Source organism: Aethalodelphis obliquidens, unplaced genomic scaffold (genome assembly GCF_003676395.1).
Source record: "Aethalodelphis obliquidens isolate GAN/ISIS:26980383/991018 unplaced genomic scaffold, ASM367639v1 scaffold22, whole genome shotgun sequence".
Taxonomy (NCBI): Eukaryota; Metazoa; Chordata; class Mammalia; order Artiodactyla; family Delphinidae; genus Aethalodelphis; species Aethalodelphis obliquidens.
In genome coordinates this window covers 12662400-12686161 of record NW_020837966.1, presented here as the reverse complement: position 1 = coordinate 12686161, position 23762 = coordinate 12662400, and the positions used below count along the sequence as shown (strand labels likewise).

General features: G+C 41.6%; 1 protein-coding gene across 3 annotated transcripts in view; it reads left to right on the top strand.

The window, feature by feature from the left end:
• Positions 1 to 23762, top strand: part of ADAMTS9 (ADAM metallopeptidase with thrombospondin type 1 motif 9) — a 168999-nt gene that overhangs the window by 45689 nt on the left and 99548 nt on the right. For all 3 annotated transcript variants that reach the window (XM_027121317.1, XM_027121318.1, XM_027121316.1), the window contains 8 exons: positions 1230 to 1375; positions 9851 to 10032; positions 10123 to 10259; positions 12038 to 12155; positions 12405 to 12500; positions 20409 to 20575; positions 20668 to 20797; positions 21370 to 21496. In XM_027121317.1, coding sequence (XP_026977118.1) covers positions 1230 to 1375; positions 9851 to 10032; positions 10123 to 10259; positions 12038 to 12155; positions 12405 to 12500; positions 20409 to 20575; positions 20668 to 20797; positions 21370 to 21496 — 1103 coding nt within the window. The remainder of the gene's footprint in view (positions 1 to 1229; positions 1376 to 9850; positions 10033 to 10122; positions 10260 to 12037; positions 12156 to 12404; positions 12501 to 20408; positions 20576 to 20667; positions 20798 to 21369; positions 21497 to 23762) is intronic.

Below are 23762 nucleotides of genomic sequence, written 5' to 3'. Positions count from 1 at the left end.
ATATTGCAAGAAATGTTCAAGACCGCTGTAAAGACAGCTATAAAATGATCTCAGGGAGTGATGCGGTCACCTCTGCCCTCATTTCCTGGGTGCAGAGTTGCCCAGGATTCTTTGGATGCCGACCCTTTTAAACCTCAGCCAAACAGCCCAGGAAAAGGAATGTGTCCTCAGATACTCAGGAGGGTAATTACAAGGGAGAAGGCAGGGCAGAAGAGAGAAAGCCTAACTGCACTCTTTAAAATAATTGTTCGCCAGACCTTTGCTGGGACTGGCCATTGACTGAGGTTTCACCAGCCTCTTATCTGTTCCCTTTCCCCACCGCCTGGCCTCCAGGCTACTCTGCTTCTAAACTCCGTGCCTGGGTCCTCCCTGTGGATAAATCACAGTGGCCACCACCAGCTCCGCTTCAGAGATCTGAGCGAGCGGCAGGGCGTCACCCTCCTGCTGCCACTGCTGCCCCTCTTCCTTTGTCCATTGCTCATTGACCTCGGCTTTGTGTCGGGGCCTCACACCCCAACAATGGCAGAGGGTTGAAACGGGCTTCTCCACTCACTTGTCCTGCTGAGGAGTTTTACTTTGTTTTGCTTTAAGCATCATGGCCTTCTTCCTGCTCTAGGCTGCAGAATCAGAAACCATTAGTAACCAAAAAGCAATAAAGTTTAGGGCTCTCTGTAGTGTGTCCATTTTTGCTTTAGTCTCATCCCGTGTGCCCTGCTAGAGTGAGTTTATAGGGATCATGTAACTAGCTTTTTTTTCCCTCTCCCATTTAATTAAAATTGGTTTTCAAATCTGTGAGGAGCAGTAAAGCATTGTATTTCACCAGGCTCACAACATCTCTAGGCCTTGTTAATGGAGATGCACTATGTAAATCCAATAACTCATTTCGGCCCTGTCTACAACCAGTAGACAGCCCATTTCCACGCCTCATTTTTCCAAGAAGACTAATTGAGTGCTTCTAGGCTGGCCATGGGACTTACCCTAACAGCCTGGAGCCAGCCACTCATTGGGCAGTTTTATTCAAGCCAGTGGTAAATGAAGACACAGCCTAAAACCACTAAGCCCGAGATTAAACTCCCTACCGTTTCCATGACTCACGTAGATGATGAAATTGTAGCATTTCAAACCAGCACATGGAAAACAATGAACGTATGGTGTATTTAAAAGGACAGCGGGTCCTACAATATCTCAAGCACCGAGCTCTCCCTCACTGTTCCCCTTATTAAATACAGCACTGCAAGTTTGGATTTTGTGTTCCCAAAGAAATGGAGGTCCCTGTGACTGATGGATCCTGGGGAAGTTGGAGTCACTTTGGAACCTGCTCAAGAACATGTGGAGGGGGTATCAAAACAGCTGTTCGAGAGTGCAACAGACCAGAGTAAGTCCTAGAACTCGTCACTCTTATTATTGGGGTAGCAGGGGTGAAAAATTCCTAAAGGGAGTAATTTAGCTGGAGGCAAGGAAAGAGCTCTTTCCAAATTAGACAGTGGGTGGACATCTAGAGCTGCCCAGACCAATGTTATCTAAGCTCTATCTCTCTGTATTAGTATTTTTCTCCTGTGACTCTTTATTATTAAAAGTTTTGTTTCTTAAATGGTAGATGCTTTGTGTTGGTTGGTCAACAATTTTGACAGTCAGGTATATCTCACTGCCTGCCCCACCCCCCGCCCAGAGCTTGGGATAGCACACTAATAAAGTGAACAAGTGATTTTCATGAGGAAACAAAGAAATCGGACATTTCCTTCCAGATTGTAGATAAATGTATCCTTTCCAGTTAGCTACTGAAATGCTGAAAAGGGCACAGAGACCCCCAAGGCGGCATGAGTGAACCCCAAGGGACCTGGAGCCCTAAGTCAGGATTTACTTTTGAATCAAAAGTAAAGTAGGGCTTCCCTGGTGGCGCAGTGGTTGAGAGTCCGCCTGCCGATGCAGGGGACACGGGTTCGTGCCCCAGTCTGGGAAGATCCCACATGCCGCGGAGCGGCTGGGCCCGTGAGCCATGGCCGCTGAGCCTGCGCGTCCGGAGCCTGTGCTCCCTACCGGTAGAACCTTGTTGAAACTTACACGCTCAAATAAAGCCCACAGGCTTCTTTCCCAGCATCTTATCACGACAGACACGTGTTTGGGGAGAGGCTATTTGTAAGTGGATTTAAAAAGTTGCTAACTTCATTATAAGTAATGACATCAAATTTTATGTGGATATAAGATGCATAAAGTTTAAAGGGATAGAAAATAATACATGATATTATTGCCATTGAACCTATGTGGCCCAAGAGGTCTTCCCAGATTCGTTTTTAGATGTGCAAACTCACAACCATTTTTCAGAACCAGCTGCGTTGGGGTTTTATAAAAGGATTTGGCTCAGCAGTACTCATTTATTTTTAACAGCCTGCACTAAGGATAGCAGACTGGATTGTAGAGAGAAGCAAGCAGGTAAAGGAGCAAAGTAGGCTTGTGCAGTAGACTAGGTTGTACTGTAGAGTACTGCAGACCAAGGGTGGGGTGCTTCCAATTTTTTATGAGGAGAATATGAATTGTGTATACCAAAAAGGACATAGCTTTAGCCTGCTCTTGCAAGCCCTGGTCTAAATAAATAATCTGTATAGTCCAAAGCACAGATGATGATCAATTTATTTTACTTTATTTTTGTTCACAGTCCAACATTATTTCATATCCACGTAATATTAATCTCTAAGGACAAGTAAAGAGCTATAAGACATAGGCTCTGGTCTGTAAAAGTAACACTGTAGCTATGGATATAAACTAATACACGTTAGGTTAGATTTTTCCATAGTGTCTATACTTAGTTTTTAAAATAATAATATAAATATAGTAGATGGTTTCAAAAAATTCAGATACACAAGTATATCATATAAAAACTTACTGCCGGGGCTTCCCTGGTGGCGCAGTGGTTGAGCGTCCGCCTGCCGATGCAGGGGGCGCGGGTTCATGCCGCGGTCCGGGAGGATCCCACGTGCTGCCGAGCGGCTGGGCCCGTGAGCCATGGCCGCTGAGCCTGCGCGTCCGGAGCCTGTGCTCCGCAATGGGAGGGGCCACAGCAGTGAGAGGCCAGCGTACCGCAAAAAAAACACACAAAAAAAACCTTACTGCCATTATTATTCTTACCCCCAATACTCCCCCACAAGAAATAACCACTAAAAAATAATTTGTTGTGTGTTATTTCAAACTTTTAAAAGAGATTATAGATGTAATATGTATTATATGAAATAAATATTAAAGAATATAAAATAAGGGTCATCCTATATATATTGTTCCACAGCTTACTTGTTAAAATCAGTTATATATCCTAGCTGCTTGTACTGTTGAAGTTTTAAAATAAAACATTTTAAGCTAGCAGCAGATACGATGAATTTTTTTAAAACTTAAAAACTCTTGGGTGGCTACATTGAACCAAATCATGATTATTATAGTGAGCTATTATTATCATGGTAGTGTGGATATTGCAAACAGTAGGTACTTTTAACATTTTGACTCAAGAATATTCCATTCAGAAGAAGTGGGGGGGTGTTTTTTGTTTTTTTTAATAGTCTTAGAATAATTCTAAAAGCAGTGTGGAAAGTAGAAAGAGATAAATCACTGCATAATTGGAATGGAGCAGACAAAGAAAATCACCCAGTGTAAAGATCTCAGCAGGAAAAGATCTTGAGCTTCAAAGTGAAGCAAAGATCCTCTCATTCAGAAGTTAGGAACCGATCATTAAAGACTTCAATTAGAGGTCCTTGTCCTGGCTGTTTGCTATGGGAGGTTTTAAAATAATACAATCCACCTAGTTGAGTGTCAGCACTGACATCATTTCATTAAAACTCCTCCAAGTTATTTGCACTTCGGGATGTCCCTGGGAACTAAGGAAGGAGTCTGCCTCTTTAAACCAAGGTTATGATGGCACTGGGGGAGTCAATTAGACAAGGGAAGGGGACACTGAAAAGGGAAAGTCAGGTCCAAATCAGTTTAAGAGCTTGTTCAGAGAAAGTCGCAGAGCAAATGGTTCATTATGTAGAATGTGGAAGTGGTTGCTGTCCTGATTCTCAGGAAGTTTCAGAGAATGCAGCCCCTCCCAGCCCCACCCCCACTGCTGGCAAAATGCTCTTCTCAGTTTGCGGAGCCCTTAGACTATAATGAAGATCTCCATTTTCAGAATCCAAGGTATACCTTTATTGAGAACACTGGGTTGTTCTTACGTTTTCACTGTATTCATGTGATTCAAAAATGTATTTATTTAGCATCTGCATACTTTAAGCTATAGTTTTAGGTTTTTTATTTTCCTTGAAAGCATGAAAGCTAAAAAAGAGAAGCAGCCTTGCCATGTGCATGGGATCCTGCTATACTTGATGAGCAAGCTTTAGAAAGCATCTCCTTTCTAATTTCATATCCCAAAAAAGTTGTTGGTCCAAACTGGTTCACCATCATGAGAATGGAGCCCTAATGTTTTATCTTTAAATGCTTTATTTTTTTAATCCCATTTTTGACTAACACCCTACGTATAAGATAAGCATATGTTCTGGTGTGTAAGGATGGTCCCAGTTTACATCTGTTGTCCTGGAGAAGTTATTGATAGCTCCCCTTTCAATTCTCAAAGTGTCCTGAATTAAACAATTATGTGGTCACCTGATCTATAAGAAACATGTAATAGAATAAAATTTAAAATCAGAATGACCAAAAACATAACTTGGAATACCAAAACAAGACAAAGCGCTGGAAATAGACGATGCATTACCAGGCCATTGGCCCATATACTTGTTGTTTTGTGCTCTAAATTTGGCTCTGAGCTTCCTGGTAGCTGGAACAAAATGGTTTATAGAATTGTTATAGTCCATAAAAAAATCACACGAGTTCTTTAGGGAAGGCAAAGTATTTCCTTCTTCCCGTGCTTCTCTTTTGCTTTTAAATTAGGAGATAGGTTAAATTAAAGAATAATAATAAACTCATAGATTTGAGAAAAGACAGGATTTGTGAACTAAATGTTTCCCACTTAGGCTTTAAGCGTAGCAACTGCTTATGAAATCTTCCATAAAAGAGAGTAAACATATGTTTGTTTCATGTAAGAAAACCAGTCTCTCATTTGGGTGTAAAGAATGGCAGCAAAGTTTTTTTGAGCGCTGAGTTGGATGAATTTTATAGATGGTCCCCAACTTATGATGGTTAGACTTAAGATTTCTTTACAGCGGTGCAAAAGCAATTCGCATTCGGTAGAAAGAGTGCTTCAGATTTTGCATTTTGATCTTTGGTCAGGCTAGTGATACGTGGTACGATGCTCTGTTGATGTTGGGCAGCGGTGGCCACTGCACCTCCCAGTCAGCCACACGATCATGAGGGTAAACAACTAATACACTTAGAACCATTCTGTACCCGGATAACCCTTCTGTTGTTTACTTTCAGTATAGTCTTCAATACATTATAAGAGACAGTCAATACTTTATTATAAAATAAGCTTTGTGTTAGATGATTTTGCCCAACTGTAGCCTAACCTGAGTGTTTTGAGCATATTAAAGGTAGGCTAGGCCAAGCTAGGATGTCCAGTAAGTTAAGTGCATTAAGTGAATTTTCGACTTAAGATATTTTCAAATTACAATGGGTTTAACAGGGCGTAACCCCGTCATAAGTCAAGAAGGATCTGTCTTTTGAAATACTGAGAATTGGTTGCTGTGGGAGAGCCATTAACTAATGAATGAATAGAGATATCCAGTCCCATAGACTGCCCCGTTTGGCAGAATTATTAACGATCGCTAGTATGGCTCCCTGGCCCACCCCATCTAATCCTTGAATATTCTTTCAGCATTCTCCGTAATCGGTCATTAGACCCCTTCTTAAAACCCTCCAAATATAGAAAATACACTACCTTCTCAGGCCGCCTGTTGTATCATTAGAAATTTCTTCCTTGTGCTAACTGTAATTCATCGTAAGTAAACATAGATGTTGAGATTTCTTTTCAAACCCATTTGCAGGCCAAAGTTTAGCTTTCCTTGAGAGTAGAATGCACCTGCCATGATCTTGGCAAAAATTCTGTCCTAGCTTTGGCCGTACGGCATCGTGAATTTTCTTTGCATATATGATTCAGCTTGCCTGTGCTGAATATAGTTACTTTCATAGAAATTAATCAGCAATTTCCTTAAGTCCTTTCCATCCCTATTTGACAAGCATTATTTTAAAAGGATCTTAATAGTTAGAAAATGTGATTAGTATTATTTTTAAAGCTACATTTCCTATAATTTTCAGTATTTGCCTATATGGGGAAAAAACTTCCATCCAGCTAAATTATTAAATTAAAACATGAATTTCTCCATGCTGAAACGTAAGCTCCGTTGGGTAAAGCCCTCCTCATTACACAGGACATGGAAATCAAGCAGAGATCCTGTTGTCTAGGATATTAAAAAAGCCATATATTTCTAAAGGACAAATTTATGCTTATTCATAAAATATCATTTGCCTTTCCATAAAAAGCAAATAAAGTCATAGAATCAGTTTTGAAATGGAAAAGAGACCTGTCTGAAGAGAGGCCAGCGTGGGAGAGAGGCCAGACTGTGGGCTTTGGGTCAGGGAGACCTGCCTTGGTCTCTCAGCCAGTATGTCTCACTTAGCTGCATGTGACCTTGCCAGGTTACTTAACATTTCTGAGCCCAGTTCAAGCAAGGGTTCAGAAACAAGGATGCTACTACCTACCGCAGCGGATGGCTATGCAGAGTCAGTGACTGAAGTTGCAAAGTGACATGGTGCCCTGTACACTAGACTACTCAGGGGTCAGCAAACTTTTTCCGTAAAGGGTCAGATAATAAATATCTTAGTTTTTGTGGACCATAGGATGGCTGTCCTTGCTATTCAACTTTGCTGATATAGTGGAAAACATGCGTAGATAATACGTATAGAGTGGGTGTAACTGTGTTCCAATAGAACTCTTATTTATGAACAGGGAAATTTGAATTTCATATAATTCTTGTGTCTCAAAATATTCTTTTTATTTATTTCTAAATTTTTTTAGAATGTAAAAACTATTCTTATCTCACTGGCCATGTAAAAACAGGTAGTAGGCTGGATTTGGCCCACAGGCTGTAGTTTACAGACCCTTGTAATAGCTAAACATTTACTGTATGGCTGGCCTCCTTCAAGTGCTTTGAATCTATTAACCCATTAATCCTCACTCAGCCCTTGAAGTAGATATTAGCATCATCTTTCTTTTACGGGTAGGGAAACTGAGGCTTAGCAACACTGAGCGATTTACCTACGATTGCACCATGGTTAAGAGGCAGGGCTGGGATTCAAATCCTGTTTCCAGAATCTGTATCTATAACCTTTGGCAATATTGCCTTTTACATGGAGTGTTTTCTGTGTGTTCTTTTTTTTTTTTAATGTCATTTATAGAAATAAGTCACAAAATGCTCTTTGACATTTGATAGTGGTCAAAGCAAGTAAAGCTGGATTCTGTTACCATGTGAATCAGGAAGCCACCTGCAAATGTTAACTCTTTGCTGCCCGAGGAACTGCTGCTCTTGATCAATTTCAAGAGTCAGAAAACACTTCTTATATAAGAGAACCGAAAGAAAAAAAAAATCACTGAAAAAAATTTATTTTCAAAGGGAAAGAAATATGAGTTACTTTCAGACAACAGGTAAATGATCTGATGGATCCATTGTTTGTTGGGATTTAAAAAGATTCCACAGAGATCATTTCAATTTGAGGAAAAAATTGAAGGGGTCTTCTTTGTAGAAGGAAAAACAGGTTTTACAGCGTTAGGAGCCCAAGTTATTCATGTGTCATCAGTGATATTTTATGCATGAGACTGGGGTGCTTTGGTACTGAGAGAAGAACTTGGTATCCAGAAAACCAAGGCTGTATCTCTAAATGGCACCAAAAAAGAAAAAGACAGGACTCTGGACCATAGTTCCTGGAGAATGAAGCAGGAAGAGCACAGTGGGAGAACCTGGGAAGCTTGAATTCCAGTCCTGTCTCTGTTCTTTTATTAGCTGTGTTACCTTGGTCAAAGTCCTTAACTTCTCTGAACCTTCCATCCCTTGATACAAAAGTACCTCAGCTACCCTCCCCTTGGGCAAGATATGAGTGAATATGGGCGAGTCAAGCACACAAGGCAGATATAAATCATATGGGCCTAATGGGGAAATGATCAGACATAGATACTGTTGGGTTTTGAGCCGTTTTGCATCCCTAGATGCAGTCTTCTTCATAATAACAATGAATAGTTAGTTATGAGACTCCTTGCTGAGCTCCTTGTTTATAACAAGCCTTTCAGGTGCACAGCATCATCTCTGTTTACATGTGCAGAATGAAGCTTGCGGAGACCAGGTAACCTACACAAGGTTGCCCAGCTTGTAACTGCAAAGCCCATGCTCTTACCTCCCTCTACAAATCTTTGGTGGATGGAACATGTTTATGACGGCATCATGGCCAGGCAGCCCTTCCTGAGACTCAGGCACTCTGCAGTACCACTGAGACCTGCCTCACGGTGCACACGTCATAGCTCGGATTTGGTACTCAAAACAAAGAAACCGCTGAATCGGATGGGATTAGGTTGGGTTGTGCTGACATGTAACATCATAGTCACTAACATTTTTAGGCATTTGCTGTGTGCACTCATTTTAGAGAAGAGGAAAACTGAAGCTCTGGGAGACTAAGAACTCTGTCTAAGGTCATACAGTGAGGGTGGGGCCAAGATAAGAAGCCAGATGCAACTCTAGAGCTTCACGGGCTCAGCTAGACTGCCCCTCATTCTGTATTTTATAGTCATGGATATATTTCCCTTCCCCAAGCCCTGTTAACAAAACAAAGCAAAAAAAACAAACCAAAACAAACCAAAAAAACACTTCTTACGGTCCAAATTACTCTGAAAGATTCATTCTAAAGAGAAAAGGTAGAAATCTTTCAGTTTGAGAGGTGCCCTCAACTGTGGTACCTGTGGTATCCGAGTAGCTCTGGTATCCGAGCTCCTGCAGCCCTGGGCTGTGAGTGAGTCCAATTTCCTCCGATTCTGTGATCTTCCCGTCTCTGTGATGCACTTGGCAAGCTGTTGACTGCCGGGAGACGGGTTGTTTAATATACTCTCTGGGTCACATCTGGAAAATCCATGAACGGGGCTGCATGCTGAGATTAAATTTGCATTGTGATGCTTTGCAAGGCGTCCTCCATACTCTTGTCACACGAAAGTTAATGAAACCTTTACACTCTCTCCTGTTAAGTTAGTCAAAATATGAGCACATCTTATTCCATCTTATTTGTAAAACAAAACAAAAACAACGGTCATGCAGGGAGAGAGAGGAAGAGAGAAGAGGGACAGAAATGAATGGAAATGGAGTGGTGCAAGTTTTAGGATGGTTGCCCATGAAAGTACCATGATACGGAAGCTAGACAGGAGCATTCCAAGTACTCATTTGTACCTTTGTCCTTCTATGTTTTTAAAACTGAAGGACTGTGGATGTTCACGGGAAGGAGGACACAGAATGGCCTAATAGACGCCAGATTTTATGTTTCACACTTTAAGTTAGATGCTCTCCTATTTTATCCTCAAAACAGCCTTACCAGGTGGTGCCTTCCCATTCTACAAATGGAAGGGCTGAGGCTCAAGGACCTTCAGTGACTGGCCCAAGGTTATACACTTAATGATATTGAAGGCAGAGTGCAAACCCCGATTCCAGAGCCCTTGCCCTGGCCACTGTCACTGTCCACTTCACCTTTGCTTCCCTCAAAGACAGGAAGCCACATTGTAATACATGACATTATGATACATTAGAGAAATACGTTATAATACAGTATGTGTGTTCTTTACATTATCAAGTGATGGGGAGAAATACATTATAATACAGCACGTGTGTTCTTTACCTTTTCTCAGGCCAAAAAATGGCGGGAGGTACTGTGTAGGGCGCAGAATGAAATTTAAGTCCTGCAACACGGAGCCATGTCCCAAGCAGAAGCGAGACTTCCGAGACGAACAGTGTGCTCACTTTGATGGAAAGCATTTCAACATCAATGGTCTGCTTCCGAACGTGCGCTGGGTCCCGAAGTACAGTGGAAGTAAGTGCATCTGGAGACGTGCTCGTGGCTGGCAGGCTGGCACGGGGTCCAGGCACAAAAGTCACGTTGCATGGTGTCTCTCCTGTCTAGTTTTGATGAAGGACCGCTGCAAGCTGTTCTGCAGGGTGGCGGGGAACACGGCCTACTATCAGCTCCGTGACAGAGTGGTAGATGGAACTCCATGTGGCCAGGACACCAATGACATCTGTGTCCAAGGCCTTTGCCGGGTGAGTCCCAGATGGCGATTTCTTCACTGTGTTGTCTTGCTGCCAAGCTGGGATGTGTGGCTTCCTTCACAGAATAGCAGCTGCTAGTATCTGTGCATCATCTCCAGGGCAGTGGTTCTCAAAGTGGGGGCCCCCGGACCAACATCAGCACCACCCAATTCTTTCTTTTTCTTTATGTTTTACTTGATTTGATTTATTTTTTTATTGAAGTATAGTTGATTTACAATGTTGTGTTAGTTCCATGTGTACAGCAAAGTGATGCAGTTACATGTGTGTGTGTGTATTCTTTTTCAGATTATTTTCCGTTATAGGTTATTACAAAATATCGAGTATAGTTCCCTGTGCTATACAGTAGGTCCTTGTTGGTTATCTCTTTTCCGTATAGTAGTGTGTATCTGTTAGTCCCAAACTCCTAATTTACCCCTCCCAGCACCACCTGATTCTGATGCATGCCGAAGTTTGAGAACCACTGCCCTCGATTTTTCTGACACTCTCTGTGGGAGTCTGAAAAAAACCTCCCTGTGAAGATTTATTATAATTGACACACATACACACTTCTTTACAATAACCACAGTGCATAAGGTTAAACCCAAAAGCTTCCTGACAGTGAGTTTTATAGATCGAATAGCTGCGCTCCAAAAAGATGTTACGAGGAAGAGCCGGCCTCACTCAGATTTCTGATTTGAAGCAGGATAATTTCTACCAAAGACATACAGGCAAATTATTCTTGGGAGGGAAATCGAGACCCTTCTGGCAGATGGTAAAGCGTCAGAGTGCTGATTTCTTGAGGGCTTGGCGCCATTTCCCAGCTCTCACCAGTCAGAACTCCTCCCTCGCAGCCAGGCTCTGAGATGATGTATCTGTTCCTTGCATGGAGTCCAGGGCACATTGGAGCTCCTCATTGGTAGGATTTGATTGAAGAGCCCCTATGAGCTTCACCCGCCTCCTGACCCACAGCTACGGTGCGGACTTCCTTTTTAGTCCATGCGCTAGAGCAAAACATTGAGTGTCTCCTCAAAGACTAGTTCATTCGAAGGAACAAAATAGTTGAGGATGTGAACTCTGTCCTCCTGGTCTTCTGGTGATTGCCGGTGTCCTTTTCAGACCCCAGTCTACACTGCTGCATTGCATTAAGATGTGAAGAAATTAAAGAGGCCGCTTAGAGCCTGAGGCCTCAACCTGGCAGCCTGGAGTCATGCTTTTGTCCTCCATTCATAGCCTGTATTTAAACATAGGGGATTTCACATAAAATCAAATTTTCCAGTCCCTTTTGAAACATTGGGATACGTCAACACTGGGCTCCTATTTCTGCATGGCAGCAGTAGCCTGCAGTGGACAGCGGCTGCTCCCTTAAGATGCGGTGTGAGCTCTTTAATGGGATACAGTCCTCAACCTCTCTTTTTTTTTCCATTCCTGAGCTATTTTCCTCATTTACTTTACTTACTTGTAGACTAGTGCTTCTCTAACTTTAATCTGTAGACGAAGCACTTAAGGGTCTTATTAGCATGCCAGAAAATCTACTCTGACTCAGTACATCTGGGTGGGGCCTAAGATTCTGCATCCCCAACATCACCGGGGATGCCCATGGCTGCTGGTCCAAGGACCACATTTTCCCACAGCAAGGCTAAAGACAATTTGAGTTCCCAACCCTTGAAAGTTTAAAGAGACTTAAAAGTTCTTGTCATTTTGAATGCACCTCATTCAAAGAAACACATTACTTATCATTTTATAATCTCTCTAATACTTACCATGTATTTCAACTGTTTTCTTTTTAAAAGCAAGCTGGATGCGATCATGTTTTAAACTCAAAAGCCCGGAGAGATAAATGTGGGGTTTGTGGTGGCGATAATTCTTCGTGCAAAACAGTGGCAGGAACATTTAATACAGTACATTATGGTAAGAATTTGTTCCTAAGAACCATGAGAAGGAAAATAGTCGAAGTGTAAACATTGTTAACCACGTGTAATATGTAAAAGTATTCATGTCAAGTGTAAAATGAGTCTTGATAAGGTACATTACCCATCTGGCTATAAGGCACCTAATAGTGAGAATTATATTGTATTCCTTTGTTGCCACCTTTTACACCATGCTTAGAGAAAATGAACCAATCTGTGGGATGCTCAATTTCTGCTCACTTCTTTTCAGGTTACAATATTGTGGTCCGAATTCCAGCTGGTGCTACCAATATCGATGTGCGGCAGCACAGTTTCTCAGGGAAATCAGAGGATGATAACTACTTAGGTGAGATGGGTGCCCCCTGCCATTTGCAGGAATTCTGGTTCTCTGGAGCAGTTGGCAGAGGCTCCTTCCTTTCCCCTATAGCAGGTGGACAGCTTTCAGATGTCATGTATTTTCATAAAAGAAAGAAGTTGATCTTGAAACTCATCATTTTATTTCTCCCTTGTACATTACACCGTCAGCCTGTTGATTTAAGAGTTGTGTAGTTCTAGTAGTCAGTATCAAGGAATTGACTCTGGATCTTAGAAAACAGGCCCCATTAACATCTTTATTGGAGTATAATTGCTTTACAATGGTGTGTTAGTTTCTGCTGTATAACAGGGTGAATCAGCTATACATATACATATATCCCCATATATCCCCAAATCAAATTTTGAAAGTATTTGCCTTGTAAGTTTAGCCTAAAATCATTGCTCTTTTTGAGTCTTTAAAAAAAAAAAAAAAAAATCTGTCCTTTGGGTAACTGACATGCCAGTGTTGTAGTAGAGGTGTTAGTTGACTTAACCAATAGCAGACCACAGGTGGACTTATTCAACATTTCATGATTCCCGGTCATTCCAAAAGGTTCTATACTGGCAATATGTTTCTTATGTCATTGCTAACGTGGCCCATCTTGTTACTTCATAGTTTCTTCATCTTTCTCTCACCATGGCCAGGCACATGATTAATTCATATCTCTTCCTATTTTCAAACCACAGCTCACCAACAACCCTGTGTTCATTTTCAGCTGTTTGCTCAGCCCAGTCCCACTTCAGATTATCATTCTGTAAACTTCCATAAGTGATTAGGAAATCCACCCAATTATTTTTCCTTAAAAAAAGGACATGGGGACTGGGGTAATGACAGAAAGGGATTCAGCTAGTCACCTTGCACAACCAGATTCTTCTTAGCTCTGAAAAGCAGCACGACTTGCACTCAGATCTAGAAGAAATCAGGGCAGTCTTGCTGGGCAGTCAGTTTTTAAAAGAAATGAATGGACTTTCTTATAATGTCCAGGCAGGGACTCCATGCATCTGAATACCGCCTCTGTAGAGGCTTAGTCCAAACATCTGGAAATATTGAGTTAGAAATGAGAATTTGTTGGATTGAATTAGAACCCGTATCTATATTTTGGAATGTCTGCATGAAATCGTTTATAGATAAGCAATGACCCTTTAGCCAAGCGTGCTAATTAAATATAACATTTACACATGCCTGTGTTGTAGCATTTTCTGCAATGTCTCATCATTCATTCAGCCAGCCACTTATTTAATATGTGCCAGGCCCTGTTCTAGGCACAATGAACAAAACAGAACAAAAACATTAAAAAAATAAATAAAAATTTCTGTCTTCTTAGAACTTTGTAGTGGAAGGAGATAGACAATAAACAGGTAATAGAAGGTAATAAGTAAAATTAGAAAACAGAGCAGCATAAAGGAAATTGGGACACTGAGAGTGGGCGGGAACAGTGGAGTTGAAATGCTTGAATTGTAGTGAGAGACAATGGCTGTCTAGGGGAAGAGCATTCCAGGCAGAGGGAACAGCCAATGTGAAATCCTTAAAAGAGGAGTATGTCTAGTTTGTTCCAAGGATAGAGGGAGGCCAGTGTGGCTGGAGCTTTGTAAGCACAGAGGAGAGTCCCAGATGAGATTAAACAGGTATCAGGACTAGATCATATAGGGCCATATAATCATTGAAAGGACTTGAACTCTGAAAGACGAGGGTAGCGACTAGAGGTTTTGAACCAAGGAAACACATGATATAATCATATTTTTATTTTTTAAGGAGTACCCTGGCTGTTATGTTGAGAATAGATGGGGTCGGTAGGTAGGGTACAGGGTAGAAACAGAAAGATGGGTTAGAAAGTTCTTGCAGTAGTCAAAGAGAGATGTGCTGGAGGCTTGTCCCCAGGTGGGAGCAGTGGAATTGGCAGTACACAGTCAAATTCTGGATATCTTTTGAGGGTAGAGCCATCATGATTAGTGGATGGGTTGAATATGGTGTATGAGAGAAAGAGAAGGGTCAAGGATGACTCCATGGTTTTGACCTGAGCAGCCAAAAGGATGCAGTCACCATCCACTCACTTGAGACTTGTTCCTTATTTATCCATGTGACCACTAGTGTTTTAGGGTCAGAAGCTGTGTCTTTATATTTTTAGCTCCTGATATGAAGCCTTCACATGATATGAACTAAGTACATGATGGCTGAATTATTGAATAATTATTGAATAATAATTATTGCTCATGCTGTCTTCACTTACTGAGTACCTGCCATGTGCCTAATGGGGGGATGGAGTTATGATGGAAATATACGGAATCATTCCTTCTTTAAAGACTGTAAAATCTTACTTGGAATCAATTCTCAGTGGTTGCATCAGCTTCTCCTCACCCTAAATATGCAAATGAGTGGTACCTTTTAAAACAGCTAACAAAGTTCTTGAGGACCCTATCCAAATTATTTTTGGGGGATCCCACATTTCTCCTTCAACCACTGTGCACAATGGGTCAAGCACTTTTCTTCATGGACTGGATTATAAATTAGAACCTGTGACTGCTGTGGCCTTACTACTTCCTAATTAAATCCAGCAGCATTGCATGCAGCCTCCTTTATTGGTTAATTTCCTGAGAGCCAAACACCATGTTGAGCTGTTCCTTTCTTCTCATCGAAAAGGAGAAGGATTCTCCACTATTATTCTCCTTCTTGGAAAAACAATCTCTTTCCAAGCAGTGGCCTCAGTTCAATTCAACTTCATCAACCAGGTCAGGTGCCTGAATTGGGGAGGGCCTTCTTATATCCTTTTATTTCTCGCTAGAGGTTTCTTAATCTCCTTGTAAAGAATGAAAGCAAAATTAAAGAAGATTTGTCATCTGGGACAGACAGTCTGAGGTAGTCATGGCTCTTTAATGGAATATTATGGGAAAGTTACCTGTTGGCCAAAGAACGTCTCTCTGGAAACAAATGAAAAGTCCAAGCAAAGATGGCGAGTCACAGTTCACTGAGCATGAAGGTCAAGACCTTAGAGCCTTTGAACCTTACAGTGCTTTCTTAACAAGTTAGGAGGAATATGATGTTGTCATCAAATCTGCCGGGTGTAAATGTTTACTCTTGGCTTGAAGGAAGGCGCAGCAAATGCTCTAAGAATATTTTAAAGCCCCCAGTTGAGTCTTGCTGGAGGCCAGTCCTAGCTGTTCGGTTGCTAAGCGATCATCTGTATACTTCACATTTTTTTTTCAAGGTCAGTCAAGCCATACTCTTTTCGCATGTGTTGGTGAAGGAGCAGTTTCCAGGAGAGAGGGCCTTTGTAGCAGCCCAGCTCTGATGGGTGAAATGGGGGGGAAACCAACCCAGGAAATTAGCTCCCTAATCGCATTAGTGGGAGGTTGGGCAGTAGACTGTTGTTTTCAGGAAACTATTTGTTTCACAAGGTACCGAAGCAGAAAGTCTCCATGTCAAAGGTCATCCTTTCAGCATAGACCCCTCCCTCCCGTTGGGTTGAAGCCAAGTTGCACCCAGTGCTACCATGTTCGTGTTTCTTTAGGAGAAAAAGGAGCCATTTCCATGGTGCTTATTTGTCTACAGGACACTTAGCCCTTGATTAATGGTGGCAGTGGGAAGACAGGAATTGATCCAGTTCAAGATAAAGCAGGAACTCCATTTCACCTGATGACTCCTATCTCCTTTCCTACTCACCGTCTAATGGGATAAGGAGCATGCAGTGAAGGGTGAAATGCCCCCGGGTCAGCATAAGCATGAGAGGAAGCCTGGAGACACTGGAAAGGAGCCCCAGAATTAACATAGGATAGATGATTGCTCTTTGAATACAGCCAGAACTGGATTATCGCTTAATTTACAGAACTGGCCTTGTGACATCTCATTTCCCCCCTTTTAGTGAAACGTCAGCTGAGTAGCTAGCATGCGACTTCACTTGAAAGAACTGGGTGATTTTTCTGGCAGCCCATCCTGCCACCGCCATGTAAGTGACCCACGTTAGGAGGCAGCCTCAGGAGGCCTGAGGTGCCACAGAAACAACCTCGCCTCCAACCAGTGACCCACTGAAACTCCTACATCTTGCATGGCTGGTGGGTCTCACGCTACAGGCACTGCAGGGGGGATGAGGTTGTCAGAGGTTTACACTGACGGGGAACCAGTTATTTGGCTGGAAGCTCTCTGTTCTCCTTGTCACGAATGTCAGGTTCCATCAATCACTTGTTCTTTCGACATCGTTGACTGAGCACCTACTATATGGACTGGGATCTTTCTTAGGCTGAGAAAAGTGCATTTTTAAATGTTGGCTTTACTTAAAGAGGCTCATGCAGTCTAGCAGAACAAATATCTTAAAGTTTTAAAAATCTCTAGCTAAACATATTTGCTTTCAATTTGTACATAAGATAACGCCTGAATTCATTCACTCATTTCGTGGATATGTGTTGACTTTCTTCTTAGAAAACTTTAGTGGTTAACAGGCTCTGGAGACACACTTCTACGATGAGAAGTCACCTGGCCTCAGAAAATATTGTAATAATGTTTAAGTCATGCTTTTCTTATCCATGAATTAAGCAAGTATAAAAGTGTGATGAGGAGATAATGCATTTGAAGGCATTTTGACCCACCAGCTACCAAATCCTATATGCACTATCCTGCTTAATGTTTGTAACAATTCTATAAGAAATCCATTATACAGAGGACGAAACTGAGGCTCAGAGAGGTTGAATAACTTACCCAAGGTCACATGAACAGAAAATGGGAAAAGAGTTAAAACCCTTATTGGTCTGACCTCAGACCCTGTACCCTTAACCACTTCACTTTACTACCTCCATATAGAAAAATGTGTAGCTGACCTGGGGATGAACATGACTGGGGTTGAGGCTTATTGGTGGGGGTGAATGGTGAGGTTGGAAGAATAGGTCATGATAAGATTTGTAAAGATACAGGAAGGTGATGCTAAGGAATTTGAGCTACGTTCTGTTGGTAGTAGAGGGACAATCAAAGGATTTTGGATCAAGAAGAAGCCAAGATCCTGGATTGCCTATTTCAAAAGATTATCTTTTTAAAAGCTTTTGTTCCTGTGTCACCACTCTCTTCCCAACCATTTCCAATGAAGGCATCTTACTTTTACTTCAGGGCCAAGATGGGGCTTATAAGGTAGGAGTTCTGGTAGATGAAGCGCAGGTTTAGGGATCAAATTCGATGCAATTAATTCCTGACCCTGCGAAGAGCAGTCCTTGCATCAGTATAGTGCCCAGCTGGGTGAACTCTGTGAGGTTCCTGTGTCCTCGAAAACAGGGACACTACTGCTACTGAGCCACAGGGAATATTCAGAGCTTCATTGAAGCCTTCATTAATTTCCACATAAGGGTATGATATCTACTTGCCCTAACTCCTCTCAGCCTCTTCTACATATGCATTGCTTCTGGTCTACTTCTGGTGAAAGACAGTGCGCCACCTGCATCAGTGAAGGGCAGGTTAGGATCTGGCAGACGCCTAAGATAACTTGGCTCCCCCCCCCATCCCACAACCAAGACAGATGTCATCGATGATGCTGAGACACGATGCTGTCAGGGAATCCCGTTCTGCATAGTTTCTTGAACGGCTAGTACCAAATGATTGACATTTGTGTCTGGGAGGACACCTGTTTGCCAACCCGGGGTCCAATTTCCACATTCCTTTTATTCACCTAAATACATGGCCTGTGCATTTCAAGGGATCCCTCGCTGCCGAGATTTGCTAATCGTGCACAACTTACAGGAGGTTACTGGCCTCTTTCTAGTATTTTGTTTAGGGCTCAAATGTTTAATAGCTCTGCTTTCTTGAGTACCTGCTACATGTCAAGCTCAAAACATGGGAGAATTCATTATTCAAAGAGCAGTAGTACTGGAAAAAAAAAAAAGGTACTTAAAATAAAACCAAACTTTTATAGTAAATACTAGGGGGAAGATATGATTGGGATATGATTTGATTTGATCATGATATGATTGGGATTTTATCTTGAGAAATTAATCAAAAAGTATGAAAATAAATTTTATTTTTTCTTATATCCAACAAAATTGTATTTTGATTTTAATCATGCCCACGTTTTTAGAATGGAGAATAAGCAATTAATAAATATTTTTCCCTAAGTTTTCCAGTCAAGTCATGTGATAGAGTGGTACGTTCTTTGCTTAAAGTTTGAATTTGACAGTAAAATCTGAAAACGGGTCATTTCTTAAAAAGCTTACTGAGGTTTTTATTCACTTTCCCAGTAGTCTCTCTTGACACTTGGATGAGTAAATTATTCCTTCTGAAGCAGCTGTCATCTCATCTTCTTTGTCCATTTTTATTTCCTTTTCTTAAATGTCTAACTGGTCTAACTCTGTCATGTTCTTAGTTGGCCAGTGTTTTGGCACTTGACTCAAGCTGTTCTCTAACATTCCTTGTTCAGCTTCACTGATGGTTGCATCTTTTGCAAGATTCACAGTGGATTCATTCATTCTTCCCCCAAAAAAACTATTTTTTGAGCATCTACCATGTGTTCTTTCAGAAGCTGAGATATAGCTGTGAATAAAACAGTCCAAAAATCCTTGCTTACTTTCCTGTTTGGAGAGAGAGAGCATCAACAAAGTGATATGGAGAAAAATTAAGGTGGGAAATGGGATAGGAAGTATGGAATCTGTGCTTCCAATGGGAGGGGCTTGCAGTTTTAAAAACAATGATCCAGGTAGGTTTTACCATGTAACAAATTATCTCAAGATCTAGTGGCTTACAACAAGTATATATAATATCCCAATTTCTGTGTGTCAGGAATCTGGGAGCAGCATAGCTGGGTGTTTCAGGCTTAAGGTCTCTCCTGAAGTGGCTGTGGAGACTTTAGTTAGGGCTGTGATCCTGTCCAAAAGCTTGACTGGGGCTAGCAGATCCACTTACCAGATGCCTCACGTAGATGCTATTGGCAGTAGGCTTTGGTTCCTCACTGATTTTTGCAAGACGCCTCTCGATGAGGCTGCTTGAGTATGCTCACAACATGGCATCTGACTTCTCTCCTAAAGCCAGAGATTCAAGGAAGAGCAAGGTGGAGCCCTAATGCCTTTGACCTGGCCTTGGAAGTCACAGTATCCTAGTGATTACTCCAGTGCTACTATTATTACATCAGTGCTACTCAGTGTGGTAGGGAACAACACAGGTGTGACTATCAAAAGGCAAGGATTGTTGGGGCCGTATTGGAGGCTGGCTACCTCAGTGGGCCTCGCCAAGGAAGTGATATTTGAGCATCATATTGGCTGTGGATTTCTACATTTCAACATCTGTCTAAACAGAGAAAACTAACAAAGATTCAGTAGGTTCAGCTAATTCTCATATGAAGTAGAAAGGGTTATTTGTGTGGGAACCAATTTTGTAAGTGTTCATTTTATTAATATGTATTTTTAAATCATAAAACTTTTTTTCTTCTTTTAAATTGGGGTAATGTTGGTTTATAACATTAGATAAGTTTCACACGTACAGCATTATATTTTTGCTTCTGTATATACTACAGCTTGTTCACCACGAAAAATTTAGTCTCCATCCATCACCATCCAGTTGATCTCCTTTACCCTTTTGGCCCCCTGCCCCGCCCCTTCTCCTCTGGTAACCACAGCTCATTGCTTCCATCTGTAATCCTGTGTTTGCGGGGCTTGTATCAAAAACCCCAGGCTAATTAGCACGCTTGTATTATATTTCTAATTTTCAAGGGCACCATGAAGGGGAGGTGTTTTATCTCCACTTAAGAGATAAAGAGATCAAGACCAAGAGGAGGAAAGTGATGTCCCAAGGCCACATAGTTGCCAGGTGGCAAAGTTCGGATTTGAGCCTGTGCGTGTCTGGCTGAACAGTCTACGTTCTTCACACTCTGGCTGTCTGCCTATCAAAGTATTATTTCAAGTGGCAGCAAATCAATGAATTCTCTTTTCTCATCTTTAGCTTTATCAAGCAGTAAAGGTGAATTCTTGCTAAATGGAGACTTTGTTGTCACAATGTCCAAAAGGGAAATCCGGGTTGGGAATGCCGTGATAGAGTACAGCGGGTCCGACAACGTAGTGGAAAGAATCAACTCCACAGATCGCATTGAACAAGAACTTTTGCTTCAGGTAAACACTTGGCAATGAGCCCATGCCCATTTTCTAACTCCAAGAATCACCAGGCCCACACACATCCTCTCCATTTTGTCTGCACATCCCAGGTGTTGTCCGTGGGAAAGTTATACAACCCCGATGTGCGCTATTCTTTCAACATTCCAATTGAAGACAAACCCCAACAGTTTTACTGGAACAGTCATGGACCCTGGCAAGCATGCAGCAAACCCTGCCAAGGTATCTACTTTTAGGTTGAGTTTGGGGGATTCAAGGTGTTTTTTATATTTTTGGAAGCAGCCGAATACATGCAATCTATAAACCTTTCGATCTGCCTGCATTTTCTAATCTTTCTCTGCATCTATCTGGTCACTTTGGGCTGGCAAGTTGAGCTGTTCAAGGGATTCAGGATATGCTAAGTTTCCTCGTTATGTGTGAAGCCAAGCAAAATCAGCTCTGCCAAGCTGATTTTCCAGAGACATAGATTTAGTAGTCGTATTATGTGATTGATCTTGTTTCCTTCTGTCTACAGTATGAGTTGTCAAACTACAGCCAGTGGGCTGAATCCAGCCCGCTTCCTGCTTTTATAAATAAAGTTTTATTGAAACACGGACACACCAATTTTTTACATTTGTAAGCAGCTGCTTTTGCCCCATAACAAGAGTTTAGTAGCTGCGACAGAAGTCATGTGGCCCACGAAACCAAAAATATTGACTATCTAACCCTTTACAGAAGATGTTTGCCAGTCCCTGGTCTAAATAGTTTATGGAATAGGCTACTTTGTCTGAATAATTTTTTTCCTCCTTGCTTAGGGGAGCGGAAACGAAAACCTGTTTGTACCAGGGAATCTGATCAGCTTACAGTTTCTGATCAAAGATGTGATCGGCTGCCCCAGCCAGCACCCATTACTGAACCCTGCGGCACAGACTGTGACCTGAGGTGAGGCCAGTGTTTCCTCATGGTCTTTAGTACTGAGTTGTGAGGGTTTTGTAGGAGGTCTCTGCATGTGAGAAGCAGGTGTGGTTGTTAGTCTTTAGACCCCCTTCCTTGTGTTTCAGTGAAATAAGCTTTAGCCCATTTTCCATCTCTCTGAAACTGATTAAGACACATACCTGCAGATTTCTGGTTCTAATCCTGAGAATTAGAAACAACTACTAGAGTATGGCACTTGCCAAAAAACGTTCTCATTTGACCCTCACAACTCGCTGCATAGGTGTTATTATGAGGGCGTTACGTCAAATGCAAAAGTTTGTTTGGAAAGGCAGCAGAAAAGAGGTAACCTCGTCCATCAAGGTACCCATAATGCTCTGTATCCACCCACAGTGTTTATCACCCAGTATGAGATGAGAACTTTTACATACGTGAAAGTTGCAACGCACTAATGTAGAGTTATGGAGGGAACTAGAAGAAAATTTATATAGAGATATCTAGATATGCAAACAGTTCTATATTTAAGAAAAATCTGAAATCTGAGGCAAGAAATGGCGAGTGAATAGAGAATTATCAAGCGTTTCCATTTCTCTTGGTGAAAAGGAATAACTCTGAGGAGTTTTCTGCTCCATGTCTGTTGCCCGCCCTACTTGCATTCCCTTAGATTTCACTTCCCCACTGACTGAATCCAGCTGGGGCCGGTAGAGTCTCAAAGGATCAGTGCAGATATTGTGGAACACCTGCCTGCAGCGCTGAGCATGCTCTTATAATCCCAAGGAAGGCGAGTTTGTACAAAGAACCGCAAGTAATAGAACATGACCATAAAAAAAAAAAGATTTTTGAAGAACCCTGTTTAAAGTTTATGCAAGGAGCACCAAGTTGAGGTGGAGATCATGTTTGAACTGTTTCTTCGAGAAACTAATATTTTTCACTTCAATCAGATTCTAAAATAAGCTGCCGTTAGTTGGTGATGATGCTGGCGAATTGTATGTTCTCCAGAGTTTCTCCTGCATTGGAAGCTTTCTGACAGAGAACAAAAATTAAGCAAATTGTACAAAGTGAATGCACTGAAAGGTAGCCTTGGATCCATGATACTTTTATGTAGAATTATGAAGATATCAACTGGATTTCTTTTCACTTTGTATTAATGGTTTACGTGGAGTTACATGCTACTCAGAACTTGGTTAGAGAATAAAATACCAAGGGTAATAATAATAATAATAGCAGCAGCTACTTTTTGTGAGTACCTGTCATGTGTGTTAAATGCTACACATGCCTTGTCTCATTTAATCCTCCTAGTAGCCCTATGAAATGGATCCTACTTGCCCCCATTTCACAGATAAGGAAGCTGAGCCTCTGTGAGGTTAAGTGTCCTGCCTGGAGTCACTTAGCTAATAAGTGTTGAGCTTGTATTTGCACTTTCTGATTCTGATTTTTATTAAAACTCATTTCACAATAACTAGGTAAATAAAGTCAGGTCTTAAAGTCTTTGCATTTCATATAGTAGGTATATCAAAGGTACTATTCTAAATTCCCCATTTGGAGAAAGCCACCTGCTTTTTTTTATACTTAACATAAAAAAAGAAAAAAAAAAAAACACCTTAAACTCTGCTGATACCAAAGGAGGACAGTAGCTCAGGGAACCGGCTTGGGTGATGATAGCACCTCTGGCTGATTAAAGAAAAGAAAGTGAAGGAATTTTAGCCATGCCTTTTGGTAGATGTGTCTATGGTAGAAGTGACAGACCTTGTGGGGGAGAATTTAGAAATAAAAAGAATAAAAGGGGAAGTTTAGGATTAGTTTTTAAAGCCTCGTAACTAGACAGGTGCATGCTCATGTCTGAAATTAAGTAGATCTTACTGATTGATTGATTGCACTGGACAGCTTGTGGGATCTTAGTTCCCCAGCCAGGGATTGAACCCTGGCCCTCGGCAGTGCGAGCACAGAGTCCTAACCCCTGGACCCCCAGTGAAGTCCCTAGAAGTTTGTGTTTATATGTCAGCATTCAAGCTCATATCTTACTGGCATTTACAGATTGTTGGAAGAATAAAGTTGTTTACTGAAAAAACAGGCAAAGGCAGAAACTGAGCCCAAAGAAGGCATTACTGTCTGTCTTCTCTCTGTCAACTTGACAGTGGCTGTTTTTATGATTTATACTAATAATTGCCAAGTATCTTTGTGCAAAACTGAACGATTGGAGAGAAGATTTTTAATACTGGTTGCTCAAACTCTACAACAGTTTTTCCCAAAACATTTTTATGGAATGCTAGTTGAA